Genomic DNA, 22,717 nt, shown 5'->3' with positions numbered 1-22,717 from the left:
CACCAACTCCTGAGGAACTGTCTCTTCAGCAGCTAAATGCTCCGCTATGTTCACCAGCTCGTCTCTGACTGAGTGTGTCTGCTGTTCGCTGCTGAGCAGGTAGTCAGAGAGCTGTTACTCTGAACCACAACAGTTAAGTTATGGGCTGTGATACCAAAACAATGAGCTGAAAATAAATTCAGATTTCAGACACTTATGAATCATTGTGATTGTTTGCGTCATCACTGGCAGGTACAGTGTTTTGCATGATTGGTAATTTCATAAAATGTGAGGCATTGCATTGTGGGATTGTAAACTACTTTTTTCATTCCACTGGGATTTTGTTGTTCAGTATGTTTAATGTACAAGTATAGTGGTGCTACAGGGAATTTAGTCTAATGAAGCAGACATGTTGGTGCCTGCTGATGCAGGCGTGGCCTATTGATCACTCTGTTTAATCCATAGTTTAACCTCTATCCATGATGCATTCAGGGTCTATAGGGGGCGGAATAGAAAGGCACCAACAGGCCGGGGGAGAGAGTGCAAGGAAGAGAGGAAAAGTGTCTCATAATAGGCTTAAACATAATATCAAGCAATGTTAGACATACTGTATATTTAAAGTTAATAAAAACAAGAAATCAGTTTAAAATATTCTTTGAAATATGTCATTAGAGTTGACAGCAAAGGCCTACACTAATGTTTATTGTTCATTTTTGTTTCACACATATAAAGACAGTCAAATACAATTCATCTGAAAGGAATGTAAAATACGTGTGAGGATGTGGTAGAAACATATAATGGCTTATATAAAAAAAAACATACTCAAAGGACAAACAATACAATAGGTACAAATATTACCATGACAAAAATCACCAGAACATTTCAGATATTAGTGTTCAAAACATTTCACATATGAAAATATACAAGTGTCTGAGTAAAGTTCAGACAAAATAAAAAAGAAGCAGGAGAAATTCTAAATGTGACAATGACACACAGAGGAATCCATTAAATGGACATTTTCATTCCATAAGATAACAGTTGCTCATCTAATAAACTGTTTCTGTAGCTGCAATATTTTGTTCAGATAAGTTGGAAAAGTACTTAAAGCCTATGAAATATGGATGAATTAAACTATAATATAATGTTAACAGTATTGTGCACAAAAAGCTCTCATTTTTCTCAGAATCCCGAGAGATTTGATGACTTTATTGCAGACAAACCAGCCTGATTTCTGCAAAGAGACGTTGATGAAACGTCCCTGAAAAATAGTTTCGTGGCAACTACAACAAAATGGTGAGCCATGCTTTGTGAGAAATATAATGCACACTTCATTTCTTCACATGAAGAAAGTATTTTGAGGAAATTCAGAAATGCACGCCTAACATATGTTAGGTTATTTTATTTATTTATTTATTTATTATACTTTATTTTTTCCCTTTTTTTAAGGCTGCTTTCATATATGCAATCCACTGTTTGTAATTACAACAGTCTGTAAACCAATTTTTAAGTAGATGAGCTTACAGACAAGCCCATTAAGTACAAATAATAATAATAATAATAATAATAATAATAATAATAATAATAGTACAAAAATACAAGAGTAATAATAAATGGAATCAACAAATAAGTTATTTTTTTAATAACAAAATACCGTCCCAATATAGCTGAATTCAGCCAAGCAGACGCACATACAGCAGCAGCATGCAGGCTTGGCTGTAGCAGTACAACAGCACTGTTAATACCAATGCAATGTGTATGTGCATGTAGCCTGAGAGCTAGCAGGCTGCTGCTGATTGGTCCGTGGACAGGCCTTCCTCTGGAGCAGCTGCAGTCATCCTATCAGACGGTCCTGATGCTGAGTGTCTCTCTGAAGCTGCTGCCGCTGCTGCTGATGGACGGCGCTCTGCAGTCTGCATGGACTCTGTTTGGACACATCAGGTAGGCTGCATGTGTATAATGCAATGCATAATGCTCCTGCTTGTTTAGTAATGGCATTGTATTTGTAGACAGGCGTCGGCTAAATGCAGACGATTCTCTCTCTAGCTGTTTCCACCGCCCCACCTCCTCCATCCTTCTTTGTGCATGCTTTTATTTGCAGTAAAGGTTCATTTGATGTAAGTATATGTATGTACTAAAGGGCTGTGCTGATGTGTTGTGTGCGTGTTGGTGTGTCGCCCTGCTCAGACGGACGGATGGATGCTGACATGAGATAAGCTCGTCCTCCTCCTCTCCTCCTCTCCTCCTCTCTGTCTCCTCCGAGCTGCTGCAGCGCCGAGCACGCAGGAGCGACGCTGTCACCGACAAAACACCGGAATACCGGGATTTACCGTGTGATTCAGAGCGAGCTGTGGGTTTACTTCTCTTTGCACATCCATAAGTCGATCTGATAATGGTCCCGACGCTGCTCTCCAGAGGGGATGTGAGCTGAGCCGCAGAGGAGCTGTCCGTCTGTCGAGGTGCTGATGCGGCTGTGACAGAAGCTTGAGCATGGCCGCCGGGAAGTTGCTGCTGTACGCCGGGCTCTCTCTGTCTCTCTGCGCCCTGGGCATGCTGGCTGTGGCGATGTGCTCCGACCACTGGTACGAGACCGACGCCAGGAGGTACAAGGATCGGTGCAGAAGCATCTCCAGCCGCCGCAAGGACCCGGGCTTCATCTACATCCCCAACAACAGCCTGCCGCTGCGGGCCAGCCGGAGCAGCCTGCCACTGATGGCCAGCCGGAGCAGCCAGCCGCTGCCGGCCGGCCGGAGCAGCCAGCCGCTGCCGGCCGGCCGAAGCAGCCTGCCGCTGCTGGCCGGCCGGAGCAGCCTGCCGCTGATGGCCGGCCGGAGCAGCCTACCGCTGATGGCCGGCCGGAGCAGCCTGCCGGCGCGCTGGGAGGAGAAGCTGCTGCTAGCCCGGAACCGGCGGCAGCTGTTCGCCATGAGCGCCGCGGACGAGTGCAAGAGGCAGCACAACTCCACCAACACGGGGCTGTGGAGGAAGTGCCATCGGCTGGGCTTCAACCAAGACGTCGAGGACCTCATCCGGAAAGGTAAGAACCAGAGAAACAACGCACAAACATCAGCGTGCACATCAGACACCCACACAACTTCTGTCAATCAATCAATCAATCAATCAATCAATCAACCAACCAACCAACCAATCAATCAATTAGCCTGCTAGGTGGGGATTGTTCTGTTGACCAAAGGGCGAACAAGGGCATCGAGCTGCTTACATGGAACAAATGTTGGTCCGCTGTCTGTCTGTGTGTGTATGTGTGTGTGTGTGTGCGTGCGTGTGGACGGCCTGTGGCTACAGACTGCGTGTTGTCATGCTATTTTGCAGAAGAGGTGCATGTTAATCATGAAGCTGGATAGCAGTGCGTTCGTGTTGTCCCTGCACGTTCTCAAGTCTGATGTTGTGGTAGTTATTAATATTTTAATTGTTTATTTTGACCATCAGCTGATTCGACTGTTGTCAGGTCATTAAATAGGCATTTCAGTCGCTATAAGCCCCATAGCTGTGGGTCAATAGGGGCCTACTACACCCACTAGTAGGGTTTTATCATCTATTCACATGGTAGATCACTGAAAGAAGGTCTAAAAGAACACGACAGCGACCTCTAGCGACCGTAGTCGTTATGACAGCAGCAGAAGCAGAAGTCTAGTTGTCTTTGTGTTTGTAGTCATTTTAACCCAAAACACAATGTTTTTTTTTCATTACCTAAACCTAAAGACTGGTGGCGTTTCATTTGGTTTTGTATGCTTTTAACTTTCACTTTCACTTTTACGACATAATAGGCCCCTTCTGATCCACATCTATGGTGCTGATAGCGACAGATGACGCCTATTTAATGGCCTGATAACAGTCGAATCGGGTGCAGACATACTGAACATTTTACAGTGTAAAAATTTAACGAATCAAGTCAATCAAGTGTTCTCTGGTGGACAAACTATGTGATGGTGACACTGTTTGGTATCTCTGTGTTGCCGACATATACACTGATACTGATATATCTGCATTAAGCTGATATGGGCCGATACATACCGGGCTGATTTATGGGACCAGGTCTAATGTTTTAGCTGATTTATATTTATTAAATTGATCAGAACTCAAACACAAGTCTCCACTCATGTAGCTGATGATAGTACACAGGCAGGCAGTGTGTTAACAAGACAGGGAGTCCAAGCTGGAAGAGGAGAGGGAGGGTGTGTACTCTGAATGTGTGTGTGTGTGTGTGTGTGTATGTGTGTGTGCTGCAGCTGTGCCTTCCTTTGAGGACGCCTCAATGGCCTTGATGGCCTACCATCTGCAGTAATGGGCAGCTCCCCCCCCCAGTCAGTGTGCTCAGTGATCAGATGAATGCCTCCATAGAGGGGGCTGATCTACTCCAGCTCTCAACTCTCAGCTCTCAGCTCTCAGCTCTCAGCTCTCAGCTCTCAGCTCTCGGCTCCATCAGCGTGGAAAAGTACAGCGTGGTTTGTCATCACAATGCCTCTGACAATAACTTCCCATTGATGGATCAATAAGGACGGAAACCAACACTAGTTGTCTCTGTGTTTACTCTACATGTGCAGTAGTATGATCCACACTCGCACTTCATCAGCTGTGTGTGATACAGTGACCTCCAGCAGGCAACTACAACTATTAGTACTGACACTACTACTGCTACTGCTACCTCTACTGCAACTACTGCCTCTACTGCTACCACTACTGCTACTACTGCCTCTATTGCTACCTCCATTGCTACTATTGCCTCTATTGCTGCCTCTACTGCTACTTAAAGGTTCTCTATATGATATTCAGAGCATTACTATAGCAGCACGCAACTATTGTCTATGTAACGATATAGAGGAGTAATGTCTACCTGAGCAGAGAATGAAGTCTGGCTCTGTGTGTGCTGGAATCAGAGCTTCCTGGTATGTTCTCTATCTTGTAACGGGGTCCGTGGCTGATAAAAGATGGAGAACTTCTGGTTTAATAGAACACCATTCCTTTGAATTTGCAGTAGCTCTGTTTGTTCAGCTCTGGTCTGTCTGTCTGCTGGTAACATGCGCTGTAGACGGAACATAATTCAGATTTTTTTTAGGGATTTTGGGAGGTCAAAGGTCAGAGCAAAGCACCGTAAAGCCTCCCCTCTGCATGCTGTTTCCCTTTAATCTCCACAGTCGGATCACAGCTATGCATACAGGATGGTTTCTGTATCTACATCCACTAACTGGCCCGATGCTGCTGTTTCATAACGACTCCACGTTCTCCCGTGTCCTCTTATGTGAAACGACAGGAAACATTCATGCGATCATTAGCCACATATCTAAAACCCCGGTGAGTCATCTGTCGTCCGTTTGAATAAGATAATGCTGTTTTTACATAAATAATTGATGAAAAACTTGAATTTCTTCGTGCTCATCCACCTCTCTCTGGCATGGGATGGATTTATAGAAGCCTCCATTTTCAGTTTGTCAGTTAGGAGAAGGAGAGCAGCGGTGTGTGTTTGTGAATATGGAGTGGGAGAGCGTCGCTGACCGATGCTTTCATATCATCAACAAATCTTCAGACTCAAACCAACAGTGAATATATCTACTAACGAGTATTATATGTGTATCAAAGCCTGATGTCTCTTCTTCCTCTGTGACAAAAAAACATTAAAAACAGAATCAGTGAGTCACTCTGTGTCACCTGGTGACAGGACACTTCTTATGGAAGCACCGATACCGATACCAGTATCGGGTATCGGGTCCGATACTGTGCTCATGTACTCGTACTCGCAAAACGGCTCCAATACAACGGCACCAATACCATTTTATGGCAGCGTGACGTTCCTATCGCACTCGCTCACGCTCCACCTCCCCGACGGTGCAGGCGAGACGGGCCGGTGTTGCGCATGACCCCGCTGGGCCAGGATCACTTTCATCACGCCACGGGGTTTGGCTTGCAACCTCTGACTCATACCCTCCAGCTGGCTGTTAACGAGGGTCTTTTGGCACAGAAAAGTACTCGTATCGGTACCTCGTATCGGTACTCGGTATCGGTACTCGGTCTCGGCGAGTACCCAAATGTAAGTACTTGTACTCGGTCTGAATGAAAGTGGTATCGGTGCATCCCTAACACTTCTGGTTGCAAAAAAACAAGACGGCGACAGCCAAACACCAAGATGGCTACTGAATGCCGAACTCGAGGCTTCAAAACAGCGGTCCACAAACCAATGGTTGACGTCACGGTGACTATACGTCCACTTCTTATATACAGTCCATGACTACAAGGCGTGACTTCTGCTTCTGCTCCTGTCATCATTACTACGGTCGTTGTGGTCTTCTTTTATTCCTTGTTTCGCTGATTGCCCATGTGAATAGATGATAAAACCTACCAGTGGGTGTAGCAGGCCTGATAATGCCCCATTCAATGACCTGATAACAGTCTAACCACGCTTTTTTATAGTTAACATTTTTGAATGCATGACTTTTACTTGCATTGTTTTTGTTTAATCCACGGGGAGGAAAGGGAAGTCTATAAGCCTTTCTGCATAAATAATATGCTTCTTTGTGTATTGATCTCTATGAAGTCAGTGTATATAATAGTTAGTGTGAGAATCAGTCCTAAGGACACAGAGGGGTTTAGGTTCAGGACATGTACTGAGCTGACCTGTGCTGTCATCCCTTCCTCTAAATAGGTCAGTGCCATACCAGCGTCTAATTGTTGCTGTTCATTCACCAAACAACCTCATGTTGATAATCCCAACAGCTGGCATATGTTCGCTCGGTCTCTGACGCCGTGACTAGGCACGATATGTGACCTCCTGCTGGGGGGAGCAGCTCACTGACTCTCATTCTGTCTGTCACACTGAAAACCTCCTGGAGAGAGAAAGGCAAAGATAAAACAGCAGCGGAGAGACGCCCGGCTACAAAGTGGTCTGGGACGGAGAGGATGAGGAGAAAGAAGGGAGGAAAGCCAAGGGTGGCTTTGGAGACGAGGATGTCAGAGAGAAGAGGATTACATAGAGGAGTGGGGGGGGGGGTTGAGGCCTCCTCATCTTGCGCCATCTGTTGTCGCTCTGTGAGGAAAAAGGCCTTTCAGGTCCTGATCAAGACATTCACAGAGCGTCCGAGCACAAAGAGCAGGGAGAGGCTCCGGATCGGATTACCTGGCTCCCTCCCCAGGGGCCTCCGTATCATGGGGAGGGCTAAATTAGACACTACGGGGGTCTAAAGGTGCCTCATAGGTGCCCTGCCAACAAGCCTGCTGGCAAAGCCGCTCATATAACAGACACATGGAAGTGCTTTCACTTCTACTGCGAGCGGCTGGTGGATGATCACTGGAGGAAGTGAGCTGGAGGCAGATCAGCCTCCGCTGTTTCATCATAGTGACAATGAAACCAAAAATACTTTTTTATCCAACCTATTGTCTGTATTGTGATGCAGAGTGTACATACTGTAGGCCATCGACCATGGTGTTCCTGGTAGTCGTATCCCTACAGTTGCTTTTAAGCAGATGCTATTAGCACCCAGGTGTCCTTAGGAAAACATCGCTATGTGCACCCGACTAAACGTTACATACTGTATATGGATATGTAGTGTATCTATATTGTTCCTAAACCTAACCATGACTGAAAACTGAAAGTAATCATTAAAAAAACAGAAAATAAAAAGTCAACTAAGTGAAAAATATCAGACAGGAAATTCCTGATTCCCATTTTTATTAATTATTTCTGTACGATGCCGAACATTTGTGATCTCAAACATCACAAACACAGTGCTATAGGCTAACTGCTAGCATTACATACCCAAATCTACGTTGAGTTGCGTTGTGGGTAATGTAGGCGCCAGGCATTGACAAGAAGTAGGATTGTGTGGAATAAAAAAAGACCGTATCTCTGGTTCTGCTGCATCCATTTGATCATTTTAAACCATCTGTAGGAGCCAAATATTAAAAAAGTAGAAGTTCCTTATTATAAGATATACAGTATGTTGATCGAGTAGTGGTTGAATACACTTTATTCTTCAGACTGCTGAAGCCTCGTTAGCTTCTCTGAGCTTTAGAAGGATGTCTGAAGACCTCCATCTCTTCCTGTCTGTGTGAAGGCATCCCTTCACAGTGAGTGATCCATAACTCTGAACTCAGGGTGTGTTTGTGTTGTATTAAGATATAAACTCCTGCAGCCACGTTGTGTTCAGTGTGAGGCGGAGGCATTAGAGTCAGGTTATTTATGTGTGACATGGATTGTTGTGGCCGCAGCAGCAGACACGGGCGGGGCGGGGGGGTGGTTCTCTCGTCTTCATGGAAACAGTTAAATTATTCAGGACACATGTGGCAGCCCTCCTCATTAGTGCCCCTGCAGTATTCAGCCCAGCCTGCCTGACTGAGCTACAGCCATTTACACATTGACACTAATGAAACACAGACATCCCAGACCGGGTCTTCACCGGGGTTTAGTGATGTCATCCACCCAGATATGAATGGAAGTATTAGTCAAAGTGCAGGAGGTGTTCTGTTGAGCACACCTGAAGGGTGGGTTCTGGTTCAGTGTTTGTAAGGTGACAGAAGAATATCTTGATCACTATGTGTTAGAAAGTGTTTTAGCACCATGTACGCCTGCAAGCTAATGACCTTATTCTGTTGTCACTGGGGGGGTTTCTCTCTCTCTTAGAATATGCAGGTGTTGAAGCATGTGCTAACTCGCTCCTCAAAGTTACCAACAGGCTAACAGACTATCTGCCGGGCAGTCGGTGGTTTTTCATTTTTAACAGGGGGGGGGATGGCCCAACCTGCCCCCAACCTTTCCCCAACCTGCCCCCAACCTTTCCCCAACCTGCCCCCAACCTGCCCCCAACCTGCCCCCAACCTTTCCCCAACCTGTCCCCAACCTTTCCCCAACCTGCCCCCAACCTTTCCCCAACCTGTCCCCAGCCTGCCCCCAACCTGTCCCCAGCCTGCCCCCAACCTGTCCCCAACCTTTCCCCAACCTGTCTCCAACCTGCCCCCAACCTTTCCCCAACCATTCCCCAACCTGCCCCCAACCTGTCCCCAACCTGTCCCCAACCTGCCCCAAACCTTTCCCCAACCTGTCCCCAGCCTGTCCCCAACCTGCCCCCAACCTGTCCCCAACCTTTCCCCAACCGGTCCCCAACCTGCCCCCAACCTGTCCCCAACCTGTCTCCAACCTGCCCCCAACCTTTCCCCAACCTGTCCCCAGCCTGTCCCCAACCTGTCCCCAACCTTTCCCCAACCGGTCCCCAACCTGCCCCCAACCTTTCCCCAACCTGTCCCCAGCCTGTCCCCAACCTGCCCCCAACCTGTCCCCAACCTTTCCCCAACCGGTCCCCAACCTGCCCCCAACCTGTCCCCAACCTGTCTCCAACCTGCCCCCAACCTTTCCCCAACCTGTCCCCAGCCTGTCCCCAACCTGTCCCCAACCTTTCCCCAACCGGTCCCCAACCTGCCCCCAACCTGCCCCCAACCTGTCCCCAACCTGTCTCCAACCTGCCCCCAACCTGTCCCCAACCTGTCCCCAACCTTTCCCCAACCTGTCCCCAACCTGTCTCCAACCTGTCCCCAACCTGTCCCCAACCTGTCCCCAACCTTTCCCCAACCTGTCCCCAACCTTTCCCCAACCTGTCTCCAACTTGTCCCCAACCTGTCCCCAACCTGTCCCCAACCTTTCCCCAACCTGTCCCCAACCTTTCCCCAACCTGTCTCCAACCTGTCCCCACACCACCAACCAACACATGTATTATTATTTTGAGCAGCAGAGACGCTACTGAATGATGATAGAGCTATTAAAGGAGTACTACAGGCAGAGGTGCGTCTCTATGATCCTCTCGCTCTTCACCGACTTCACGTTGATACTTGTCTCTTTGATCACGAAGGTGAGGAAGCCAAAATATAATATAGTATTTATAATATATAATATAAAGAATGTTACAGATCCAAGACGGAGCTGACAGAAGGACGGTACTCACCCTTCGCTTCGTATTTTGTCCTTGATTTTGAACTCATGGATGTGCTACCCTATCACATTCAGGAAGAGGGGGGCGGGGGGGGGGGGGGCGGCAGGTTAACAAGACTCCTACTGATGCCGGGGACCTTTCATCTGAAGAGGTAATGTTATTTGTGTGTGTTTGTCTGCATGTCTTGGTGTGTGTTAGAGAATCAGGAACAGATCAGGAGCTTTTCATTTAAACAAAGTGAACTGCATTCATTCATTTGGATGAGCAGTCTTCTGCCTCTGTGAGAATAATGGAATGAAAGTCATCTACCGTCCAACGTGATATTTGTAAAACAGAAGCTGGTCTCTATGTGTTCTGGAGTAATGGGGGGGGGGGGTAGGATCTCCTTTCAACAGCAGGTTCTTTGCCAAAGAGCTGTTGCTTTGAATGGCTGCCATATTGGAAATCCATGAGTTATTAATAGCTCTCAGAATAGAAGAATCTTCCCCGAGAGGAGCTAAATCATCAGTATGCCGTTCATTCAGTCCAAGAAGAGAAAGAATGAACACACACACACACACACACACACACACACACTGTAGATATGATGAGAGCAGCTTAACATTCAGTTTGACTCCTGTTTAGGTTTGACTCTGTGTCTGTTTGAAAAGGCCGGAGCCAGAGAGGAGACTGACTCATCATGAAGTCAGTCTGACTCCTCTAACCACAGGCTGAGCAGAGGAGGAGGAGGACGAGGAGGAGGAGGAAGAGGAGGAAGAAGGGAGAGATGAGGAGGAGGAGGAGGAGGAGGAGGAAGGTAGAGATGAGGAGGAGGAGCAGGAGGAGGAGGAGGAATAGGAGGAGGAGGAAGGTAGGGATGAGGAGGAGGAGGAGGAATAGGAGGAGGAGGAAGGTAGAGATGAGGAGGAGGAGGAAGAGGAAGAGGAAGAGGAAGAGGAAGAGGAGGAGGAGAAGGAGGAGGAGGAGGAAGAGAAAGGGAGAGATGAGGAGGAGGAGGAAGGGAGAGATGGGGAGGAGGAGGAGGAGGAGGAGGAAGAAGAAGGGAGAGATGAGGAGGAGGAGGAGGAGGAGGAGGAAGAGAAAGGGAGAGATGAGGAGGAGGAGGAGGAGGAGGAAGAGGAGGAGGAGGAGGAGGAGGAGGAGGAGGAGGAGGAGGAGGAGGAGGAGAGGAGGAGGAGGAGGAGGAGGAGGAGGAGGAAGAAGGGAGAGATGAGGAGGAGGAGGAGGAGGAGGAGGAGGAGGAGGAAGAGAAAGGGAGAGATGAGGAGGAGGAGGAGGAGGAGGAGGAGGAGGAGGAGGAGGAGGAGGAGGAGGAGGAGGAGGAGGAGGAAGAAGGGAGAGATGAGGAGGAGGAGGAGGAGGAGGAGGAGGAGGAAGAGAAAGGGAGAGATGAGGAGGAGGAGGAGGAGGAGGAGGAAGAAGGGAGAGATGAGGAGGAGGAGGAGGAGGAGGAGGAGGAGGAGGAGGAGGAGGAGGAGGAGGAGGAGGAGGAAGAAGGGAGAGATGAGGAGGAGGAGGAGGAGGAGGAGGAGGAGGAGGAGGAGGAGGAGGAGGAGGAAGAGAAAGGGAGAGATGAGGAGGAGGAGGAGGAGGAGGAGGAGGAGGAGGAGGAGGAAGAAGGGAGAGATGAGGAGGAGGAGGAGGAGGAGGAGGAGGAAGAGAAAGGGAGAGATGAGGAGGAGGAGGAGGAGGAGGAAGAAGAAGGGAGAGATGAGGAGGAGGAGGAGGAGGAGGAGGAAGAAGCAGCAGCAGCATGATGTGGTTTGTTTCCCCAAAGCGCCACGCGAGCCAACATCAATGTTTGATGACCTCATGCTCTCTCCCACAGACCAGACTAACAGAGCATGAGCAGCCTCAGGACATCTGCACACTAACACATAATACACATGATACCTACTGAGATGGGAACGCTGCACACCATACACCGCACACACACACCACACACACACCACACACACAACACACAACACACTACACGCACACACACACACACACACACACACACACACACACACACACACACACACACACATGTACAAAGAACATGATTTAGCCAACATAAATAATAGATGATGCACTCAATGCACTCTGATCCCGTCTCTCTTGACACACAGCGTTCATACATGTGATGCATATGATGCAGATACACATGAGAAGGCTGCTGCTGATTCTCTGTTGAGTTCACACTAGAAGCTGTACGCTAGGCTGAGCTTAAACTAGTAATCTTGTTCATGGACAGAGGAATGCATCTGAACAAGACAACAGCAGACGAAGGCCTAGATTACCGATTACTGCACACGTTTTTAGTCCTCCATCCAGCATCATCATTATCATTAAAAACGTATTTCCAGGAAATGTCCTCTGGCGTGCAGGAAGTGCTGCTTTAGTGGGATTAAATAAAGGAAGTGGTTATCATCACAATAGATACATAAACTTTAATATGTAATAATGAAAGGTATAAGGATGTGAGTGGCACATGAATATTTCATAATAATGTGGCTTATGTGTAAGAATCCATTTTAATGACTCCACAGAAATGTCATGCGAGCCGTGGGTGGTGACACGCAGCGTGGACTCGCTCGCTCGCACGCACGCACGCATCGACCCTTTAGCTCTCGGTGACTTCACTCAGAGCGTTTAACCCACACGGCCCGGCGGCGGCGGCAGTGGTGGTGTCGTGGCAGCGTGACATCGCCATGGAAACAAAAAGGTGTCCCGGGCTTGTGATTGGCAAGTCAGTCAGTCAGAGGGCTTTATGGAGACTGAGTGGGCTGGAGGACCAGGAGGCTCAGATCTGACACCGTGAGGAGGAGTTAACTCCTGATGAGCAACCTGCAGAACCAGATCTGTCATGATCCCTCCGACCACAACAACCCCCTATACGTATATATAATATAGATTTAAACTGAGTCCTAGTCCGACGCGGTATACTCCAGTATATTGCTCTGATTCTAACCTTATTGGAGCATTTTGAAGTCTTCGTCACAACCTCCAGTCCTCTGGTGGTGAACACCGACCACCTCCGCCGGTGCTCCTGCAGCGATCTGCTCTCTCTAAACCGTTGTCTACTTCGTTGGAGTCCAGCTCTGCAGGAACTACTGTACCGCTCCAAATCTGGCATGTTAAAGTGAAAGACAGTTTAACAGCTGACTGTTTGTCGCCAGTGATCGTTAATTAAAAGATTACCTTACAACCTCACTACCTTAGTTTTAGTTGGAAGTTTGTTTGGGGGGGGTGTTGCTCATCACCTGTGATCCCCTCAGCTGCTGATAATCAGCCTGGCTGGGAGGCTCTATATCAGCAGGTTGGCTGCTCAGCTGGTTGTGTGTCTGCAGAGGGTCAACACCTTCAGTTGGCTCTCTGGGTTTACGTTGGGTTGGGTGATTTGTGGGGTTTTGATTTGGAGTGTGCACATCTTTAGCCAGCCTCTACTTCTCTTTGGTGTCATATTGGTCCGATACCTTCTGTGTTGGTCTGTCATTGTTGGTAGATTTAGTGGTCGGTTGGGGGGAGTTATATTCCTTCAGTCTCCTTTTAGAGACCAAAAGACCCTTGTATTAGTATCTCTGTGTGCAGTTTATTTCTGTTAGTTTCCCAGTAGCGCCCCCTGTCAGTCCATCTACCATGTTATCATGTTTCCATGTCATGGTGAGCTCACTCTCTGTGAGGAGCTCCTTGAGGCGTCTCTTGTGGTATTCTTCTGCTTATTTTGTTGCTGGTTTCACTCCAAACAATAACTTTAATCCACACTAGTCATACTTTTCTCCTGGTGTTATATTTGAAGCGGGTCCAAACCTCACTGTTGCAGCCCGCTCTCATTCCCAAACCATCAAATACCAACGTTTTGTCATATTTGGTTTTGTCACGGCCCTCAGCGTCCGACACCGACGCACAAGCGTCTGAATAAGTAACTATAATGTAAAACCCATCTGCGTCACTATTAGCCGTTCAGAGCAACCACTCCGGAACGTCCATTCACTCCGTCCTCGTATCGGGAGGAGGAGGTCGGGTCAAACAAACGCAGGACTTTCACCCAGGAGACCGCTGGGAATGTCCTGTGTTTTAAGTTGTACTTTAATTTATGTACACAACTTAAGTGACATAACAAACTCATTTTAACCCAAACCTTTAAGCCCGCACAGGAAGATAAACCCGAGCCATTCGAAGACGAGGAGGAAATTTGGATTATGTGATTGTTTGAAAAAAACGTCTGTAATTTTGTCTCCTCTTTTTTAAAAACAAAAATAGTTTTTAAATATTATTATTTAAATATATTATATAATATATAAACACTTCCTCTGCTTGATGTAAACGCCGTCTAATAACTAAAGGTTTACAGTAGCAGGTCAGCGGGCACGGTGCAGGTACAGAGTAGATCAGACTGAAGTGTTTGAGATGAAATGTTTTGATTTCCCATCAGTGGACATTTCCATTCTTTAGAAGGCAGCTCCGTCTCCGGCGGCGTCTCTGCAGCCTCGTCTTCCTCTGGCCCGTTTAATCAACGGCTTATCAAGTCAAGAGAGCGCTGTGGGCCCGAGCATCAATCAGATCCCTATTCTGCCTGCCCAAAGACTGGCTGCCTGTGAGCACGGAGAGCAGATGAAGGGAGCTCTGTGGCCACAGCTGCCTCCCTCAACACAGAACCGGCCTTTTTACTGCTCAGGACCGCCGGACAATACGAGAATTATGTCCTATAAAGGGACCATTATGGTGCAGAGTGGAGCATCCAGGCTGGATGCTGAGTGAACGGCGGTCGTTATTTTAGCTTTGTGCTGCTCAACAACATCGTCTCACTTCACAACCAGACACTAATTTGCAACCAGCGATTAACACTGGAGGGACTGGATGAGAGCAGCATCATCATCATCATCATCATCATCATCTGTTTGCTAACAATGATGAAACACCCTGCTCATCCCCCTGGTTTGTGTTGTCATGGCAACGTGCGATGACTGTTTGACAGATGATACTGAGGCAGGTTGAGCCGAGGCGAGAGGGGGTGGGGGGGATCAGGACGAGTGTTTCTGTGAATGTCAGGAGGTTAGACAACAAAGCTTCCTGCTCCGGATGACGACAGGCGCGGAAACAGAGACCGCGAAAACAGAGACCGCGTTCCCACAGCGACACTTTTACCGTTTCCAACCAGCCGCTCCTTCGCTGCTGTCTGGGTGTGTTTATTCAGACAGGAGAAGAGAAGGGATGGATGTCACCCTCACTGAATAGTATTATTATTATTTAATGAACAGTTTTTGAATACAATCTTGTTTACATTGTTTCATTTACTTTATGATACGAGTCCACAGCGTTGCTCAGAGCGTTTAGACAACAAGCTGTTTCCAGTGTCTGCGTGACAACGAAGAGGAAACGGATCAGTTGCACCAGAACATTCCCTAAAACCACTCAAATATAGATTTACCTGACTTGTTATCAGGGTTAATACATAACTTTACTAACTCATCTAGGTCCCTCTAACCTAACACCATATTATTACACCATGTTTCTGAGTGACATGACGTCACCGCCTGTCCGAGTTGCTGTTCCAACTTGAGGGGGCTCTAGAGAGGGACATTAGTTGTTTTCTCCGACACGCTTGGCACCCGGGAGAAGTTTCAGGTGGTTGCAATCTGCAACCTCACCACAAGATCCTACACACTACTCCTTTAAGGTCGGGGAAAGATCCCGTTCTGGAGTAAACCAGACTAAGTCTATGCTAGCAGCTCTGTGAGGCTGTTCTTCAGCTCAGCGGTGCTTTGTGCTAAATGCTCACATGTTGATGTTGAGCACATACTGTATAGTGTTAGATGAACTTGTCCATGCAGTTTCCTGTTTCCAAGTTTTGTTTGACTTTATTGATGTTTTTTAATTGCTGTCATTAATGATAATAGAGTTCAGAGTTCTGAAGCAGCCGATGATGTGGAGAGACAGAGAGGATTTAGTGTCTAGTCTGCTCATCGCTATAGAAACACCTCGGCCCTCCGTGACCCCGTTTAAACCTCCATAAGGGCTCCGTCTCATTCTGCTTTTAACCGCTCGTCTCGTCGCATAATCGTCAAGCTCTCGGTTCAGCCGTGCCTCTTTCATCTCCTTTTTACCTTCTAATTTTTGCTGAGTTCATAATTACAGCGTGCAGAATGACGGGAGATGAAAAGAGGCTGAGATGTGTGAGTGGAGGTGGAGGATCTCGTTCTGACTGCAGTTACTACAGAAGCAGACTGCAGGCGATGAGCTCAGGTAGCCGGCAGACACACGGCTGCTCCGAGGGAACTTAAAGAGACGGGAACAAATCACGTCGAGCTCCAGAAAGCTGCCTCTTCTCACCAGGATGTCCTCAGCAGATACAGAAAATACATGCACACACACACACACACACACACACACACACACACACACACAGTACTGTCATTAAACTCCTCCACAGCAGATAGTGAGCGCCGGCCTCCTCAGCTCAGAACGTGCTGCTTTGTTTCCCTTATCTTCTTCACTCCATTATTTGATTCTGCAATTGCTTTTGCTCTTTTGCCGCCTTCATTTGCCAAGAGTTCTTTGTTTATTCAGCCAATTATAGACGAACAGACACACAGACACGGTGCATCTCTTTAAACCGCTGCAATCTCACAGCTTCCTATAAAGTCTAAACGGAGCAGACGTAGTTTTAGAACAACTTCTGAAAGTGGAGGAGAAGAGTAAGATACCGGGGTGAATGTGAAACGTTAGTCCTGACCCAGATGAGTTTTAGTAGCACCATATCTGTATGGACACCTGGAGTGCCAGTTATACTTTATGTATGCATGGGTTTAGCTGCTAATAGATTACACAAGGTCTCTTTGGGGAGGTCCCGATGAAACTGAAGTTGGTCTGAGATGTCGAATGGCAAAATATGACAAAGCTACGGAAAAAGAAACTTGTCATAATAGCTCATAGGACCATACCTCCAAGACAGTTGCCAAAACAAATGTTGGTATTGTACGTTAGGCAACAAAACCACGTGGTTAATGTTAGAAATAAGATCATGGTTTGTCTTCAGATCATTAACATAACTAGTGTTAACAAATAACAACCGCTCTTAGTGGACTTTATGTAACAAGCGTAACGTTTCTGCAAACCACGGACACGTTGACATTGAACGTACAACGCCAACATTTCTTCCTGGTGACTGGGCTGAATATTTCATAATCAAAAGTCTTTTCATGCCCTGGCGCTCCTTCATGAACCTCAGATCCGCATTTTCTGCGCAAGTTGTACAAGATTTTCAAAGCGACAGGCAACATTTCAAAATATGTATAAAATATGTTTCCCTCAGAACCTAACTGAAATGCAGTTTAGCTGTAGGTAGCTGTCGGCGACGCATGGCTGTAATCAGCCAGGAAACAGAGGAGAAGAAGTAGAGAATGTGAACCAAACAAGTCGGCGTGGCCGTCTAACCATCTAGAGAGAGAACTGGAGAGAGGTCTTCAGGAACTTGTTTTAATAGTTCTTTCATGTCAGCTGGTACTGGTGTCCAGAGACGAAGACGAGCATTCACACATTATGGGAATATCAGAGAAGATCAGTCGTGTGACTTATGTTCATTATGTCAGAACTTATTCAGCAAAGAAGTTTCCATGACCCGTCAAAGGGACTATTCGTAACTTTCAGAAATGTCTTGTTAACAGCTTCACCTGTGGCCGTGAAATCAACGAAAGTCAGCATCTGGCTCGTGCTTGTGCTCGCTCTAAATATACCTGAACGAGCATCGCTCAACACAGTGAGGCGACACAAGCCGATCGACTCTTTTTCAACAAAGACAAAAAATATGTGACTGGAAAGAGTGTTGATTACTTCAGACATCAGGAAAAGCTCATTCAAGCCTTAGAAAACAGCCAGAATATGAAATAAAGTGACTTGAGAACTGATCTACTCTGTTTAGTTTCAGCTCGTCCGTCTGTCTCCCGGTAAACTCAGCTCCTTATGCCGGCTCTTTATTGTCAGGATAGATTAAGAAAGCTATATCATCAAGGCGGTGAGGAAATCCGGCCGTCTCGGCTCGACCGCTCTGCCTCTTTTATAATCTTTTTATTGCTGCGGATGCCTGTGGCTCGGAGCGACGCAGTCAGGTGTGTAGGGTGAGATAAAGGAAGCGGAGATTGCTACCCACACTTCTTCAAGATAGAATGTCAAACATCAAGGTGATCCGAGCAAAAGGAAGCAACTCAGGGAATATCAGGAATCAAAGCAATTACACTAAACAAGGCTCTGATTTAAACTGGCATCCAATCAGATGATTCAGCTCAAACAGCTTAATCAATGATCTGAAAACGATTTCTATTCAAGCAGGAGATTTATCCAATAAAACAATAAGCCTAAAGGAATGGCTTTATCATCTTTAAATCTAAAGGTCTCTCTTTCACCTCCACGATATCTGGTGGATCACCGACTGTGGAAGTCTACGGCGGACAATATTAAAATGCAATCCTTTAATAAACTATTTTAATTGAACAATTAATTAAAGTTACAATTAACTTTCATGAACACAAAACATACAGTGAAAGGGTTAAATTCTATAAGACGAAAACACGGACAACTCCGTGGTTACCGCCATACCATAACGTTACCTGTCCGTGACAGAGTTAGCATGCAGCTTTAGCTCTGCTCTGTCTAGCTCTGCTTTTCCTGTCAATGTGTGAAACCCAAAGTGTTTCCATCCTTTACTGGATGTGTAGTGTTTACCACGCTGGATTTAACATGGGAGGGTGCAGGTCGTATCCACGACAACCCTCCAACGTTTTACACTCTCTGAGGTTTGTTTTGGTTGACGGATACGGAACAGATATGACGTCACGTTACTCAGACTACCACAATAAAAGCAGTAACCTCCTTCTACCTCCACAGATGAAGCAGATATATCCATTCTGGCATTAAAACATCGATTTCAAAATCGTAAAAAGAAATGTTCCCACCCCTACAGACTTCTTTACAACCAGAGGAGTCGCCCCCTGCTGGCTGGGAGACAGAATGCAGGTTTAAGACACTTCATCATCGGCTTCACTTCTCCGACCCGGAGGTTGCCTCCTGATACTTTGCCCTTCTCTGTTGATTCTAATAGTATTTGTGATTACAGCAGTAAAAGCAACATTTCATCCCTCATAGTGGACCAAGGTGACACATTAAACCCTCTTTTATTGTCTCCTGCGGTGACGTTAGTGATGTAAAGTGGTAGAACTGCCCATAAAGTACCGCCATTATCGGGGACATTTGAATGCAGATTTGCCTTTTTTCCATTTTACAAAATGAAAGAAAAAGAAAACAAAAATGATCTCCACTAATGTGTAGTAGTGATTGAACATTATCTCTCTCTGCAGAGTGCATCATTTTCCTCTAATCAACATTTTCCTCTGCTTTATAGCAGAAAGTAGAACCGTGTTGTCGTACATCGACTTTAAATGAAATCAGCAGCATGTAAAACCAGATGGTAACAAGAGTGCACGGCGTTGTTGTTCCTTTTAATACAGTAAGTTATGGTTTAAAGTGGTGGACACTATTTAGTTATTAATGGGTAAAGTAATTCAACATTGTTATATTATTTTGAGATATTAGGGCTCGAGGACAGGGTCCAAGTAAAAAACTATATTTGATGCTCAGTCTGCTCCTCACACCTATATTGTTTGTTTAAAAGTGTTTGTCTGGCTTTGTGAGGCAAACTTTGCAGAATAAATGTTTCTGAATCGCTATCAAGTTCAACAATTAATATGCAAAACCAAATAATACCAATAATATTGTGATTTTACACAACTTGCTGTAGAACTAGGAAGCTTAAAAATAAATCCTGCAAACACTCTCCCAAGTTTCTTGAATTTTACAGAAAGAAAAATGAAACAAATCTCCCAATTTAGCTGAAGTGAAGAAGCACGATGGAGCTTTTACTGGAGCTGGAGCTTAAACACGAGAGAAAGAAAGACAGACAGAGAGAGAGACGTGTTTTTTGTCTCGTCATCTCACGTCTGTCTCAGCTGTTAAAAGTCATTTCGCTCCTAAAAGCTACTAATGTCCCTTCACGTGTAGCATCTACATTTACACACTTGCTCGCCGTCTCCTCGGCTAAATGCCTTCCGGCCTCGTTCTCTATGAATCGTCTGTCTGAAGGTCCGGCACTCTCTATTTCCAGAATGCCCACTTCGCCTAATTACCTCCGCTCACCTGAGCTGCCGTTCAGGGTGCCGTTCGGTTCGGGCCGGCTCCGCCATGCTGCTGCTGCACTAATTGAATTCCACTTCCCGGCGGTGGGCACAGAGAGACTGCAGCGTTAATATGGCATGAGGAGCTCCAAATGAGGCCCGTGCAGGCAACAGAACCAACTCTCTGCACGCGGCACAGGTATAAATATAGCTCTCACTGACTAAGGGCTCCTCATGATTGTTTCCTGGGGAGAGAGAAAAGAGGGTTACACTCGATTTCATAATCAGTTACTAACAATATGAACCCGTTCTCACTCATTATACCGACGCGCCGAGACACCCTACAGCATCTGTATGAGGCTTTCATCTAACTCCAATATGAACACACCAAGTCAACGTTGACTTATTTAACTACGTAACTCCCATACTCTACTTATCTTTCACCACGTACGTAAGTTACGTAACAAACATACTTATTTTAAACCAAACCACGGTCTTCTCCTAACCCTAACCAAGTAGTTTTGTTGCCTAAACCTAAAAACTAAGTAAACCCACATTGAGGAGTTGGGAGTGAGAATGTGTTGGCGGTGTCATCTCAGGAGTTACTGTTAAGGTATAGGAATGAAAGAAGTCCCTCCTTCCGTCCACGGCAAAGAATCTCCTCAACTACACATTCTGAAATACGCTGTAGACATTTACTGTCCAGTCCTAATGGTGAGAGATTTGGTCACCTGACCTGAAACACTATCAATGACGCTTGGGAACTATTCAGAAGCCATTTTCAACCATGATGCACTTTGATTTTAATAAACAACTTCATGCATTTGAATTAGTTCTTGCACTGCAGTACACAGATGTGTGTATCTTGCACAAAATGAAATACACCGAACACAAAATATCTTTGACATGACTTAAAATCAAATCAATCAATGATGTCAAATGTGATGCAGTAACAGATCATCCAGTGAGTCAACATAGTCTGACTCACTGGATGTAGACTGTGGGTTTAAGTCTGCCGTCGGCCACGCAGCATCCTCGTCCTCTTCTGCTATCTGCAAGGGCAAGCTATCTGTTTTCTCCTGTTTCCAGTCTTTATGCTAAGCTAAGCTAACCCTCCGCTGGCTGTAGCTTTGTATTTACCGTACCGACATGAGAGTATGTCAAATTCTATAATTTCTTAAAAGAATGTAATGCTTAATCCCTCAAATACGTCCTTTAATCCTGTAAATCCGCCCACACATGCTTAGCAGTAAAATGCTCTCCATTGGCGCCCAACTAGGCGGTATCGCCGCGCTTGGCGTGGCACACCGTTCGAAATTTCTACCGGAGGTTTGCGCTCAAAGTTCCAATAGTTTGAACTGGGTTGCTGCTGACCTTTCAGAGCTCAACCAATGAGATGACAGCTGTATGTGACGCTGCCCTGTGCACTACGGCGCTGTGAGCCCAGAGCACATTGTTATCATCTGAAGGCAGCTTCAGAGGCCGGTCCTAGCTCTAATGCGCTCCCCAGCCTCTCTACATCTTAACTAGGCCTTACTAAATCCTTGTGTAACACTGGAATTGACCACTGGAGATGTCGATGCCGTTGGCCAGTTGTAGAGAGAGAGAGAGAGAGAGAGGTGGGGGCTTCATACCAAACTGCAAGAATTGATTTAATCATTTTCCGAGCTTCATGTGGTGTAAAATGAAGTAGCTGGAGGTCTGTTTCCAGCCCGTCCCCCGAGGGCTCGGCTGAGCCAGAGAGAACATTTCCTCTGTAATTCAGTGAGCCGGCGCTGCAGCAGCCTCTTTCTGGGATCTGCCTGTAAATTTGGTGTGAATATTTCCCTCTTCCTGTTCATGGTTGTTGTGTTGTGCGTCTGATTTTTTCCAACAACCCTTTTGCAAACACACAACTGATTACTCATTTGTTATTCCAGAGTTGCACGGAGCTACGGGGTAATTATAGTGCGGGCGATATGCAGCGGCGCTCCGCTCCGCCTCGCCTCGCCTCAGTATGCGGATCTCTTTGTCAGCGGCTCCCTGGAACAGGCGTGGACGGGAATATCAAACAGGAGGAGGGAAGAAACAGGCACATAAGAGCAGCTGCAGTTCATTTATGTCACGTTGAGCCCAGCCAGGTGCACGGGCCTCGGTTCCACCAACACCGATCAATAACACAGTCTAGTCTGGTATCGGGCCTGCAGGCGGGTCTTAGCAGGATTCTAATGCTTATCTACATCCTGTATAAGATCTGGACACTGGCTGAGATTTGCACCATCTAGAGAGCAAGGTCAGTCAGATACCGACTATAGATATACAAGTGTTAGCTACGACTGACTGCCGTGGGATTGTGAAGGTCAATAATGATGTTTTGAGGTGATATAATATATATTCTTAAAATCTCCTTAAGGGCATCCCATAGACAAACTGTATTGTTGATCAGTTCCTCCAGAAATGTGAAATAAAATGTAATCAAACTGCATCGTATCCATTATATCAGAGATGGACCACATCCAGCACATCAATTAAAGCCAACCTTCAACAAGTCAAGGCCTCCTTCGGCCCGATCACACAGAGCGCTTTCTGCAGGTTGAAAACAAAAACAAAAGTTTGGTTTTGAACAACTTGCCGCACCGTGCTGCACCGTGCTGCACCGTGCTGCACCGTGCTGCACCGTGC

At 46.5% G+C, this 22,717-nt stretch overlaps 1 protein-coding gene across 1 annotated transcript in view; it reads left to right on the top strand.

Moving 5' to 3' along the window:
• Positions 1–1,620: 1,620 nt before the first annotated feature.
• Positions 1,621–22,717, top strand: part of tmem178bb (transmembrane protein 178Bb) — an 82,720-nt gene continuing 61,623 nt past the window's right edge. Inside the window, exons 1-2 of the mRNA XM_074625621.1 lie at positions 1,621–1,917; positions 2,164–3,013. Of these exons, the coding sequence (XP_074481722.1) occupies positions 2,467–3,013 (547 nt within the window). The 5' untranslated portion in view covers positions 1,621–1,917; positions 2,164–2,466. The remainder of the gene's footprint in view (positions 1,918–2,163; positions 3,014–22,717) is intronic.

Source organism: Sebastes fasciatus, chromosome 23 (assembly GCF_043250625.1).
Source record: "Sebastes fasciatus isolate fSebFas1 chromosome 23, fSebFas1.pri, whole genome shotgun sequence".
Taxonomy (NCBI): Eukaryota; Metazoa; Chordata; class Actinopteri; order Perciformes; family Sebastidae; genus Sebastes; species Sebastes fasciatus.
Note: the sequence above shows the minus strand (reverse complement) of the source record. Positions and strands in the feature narration are given on the sequence as shown.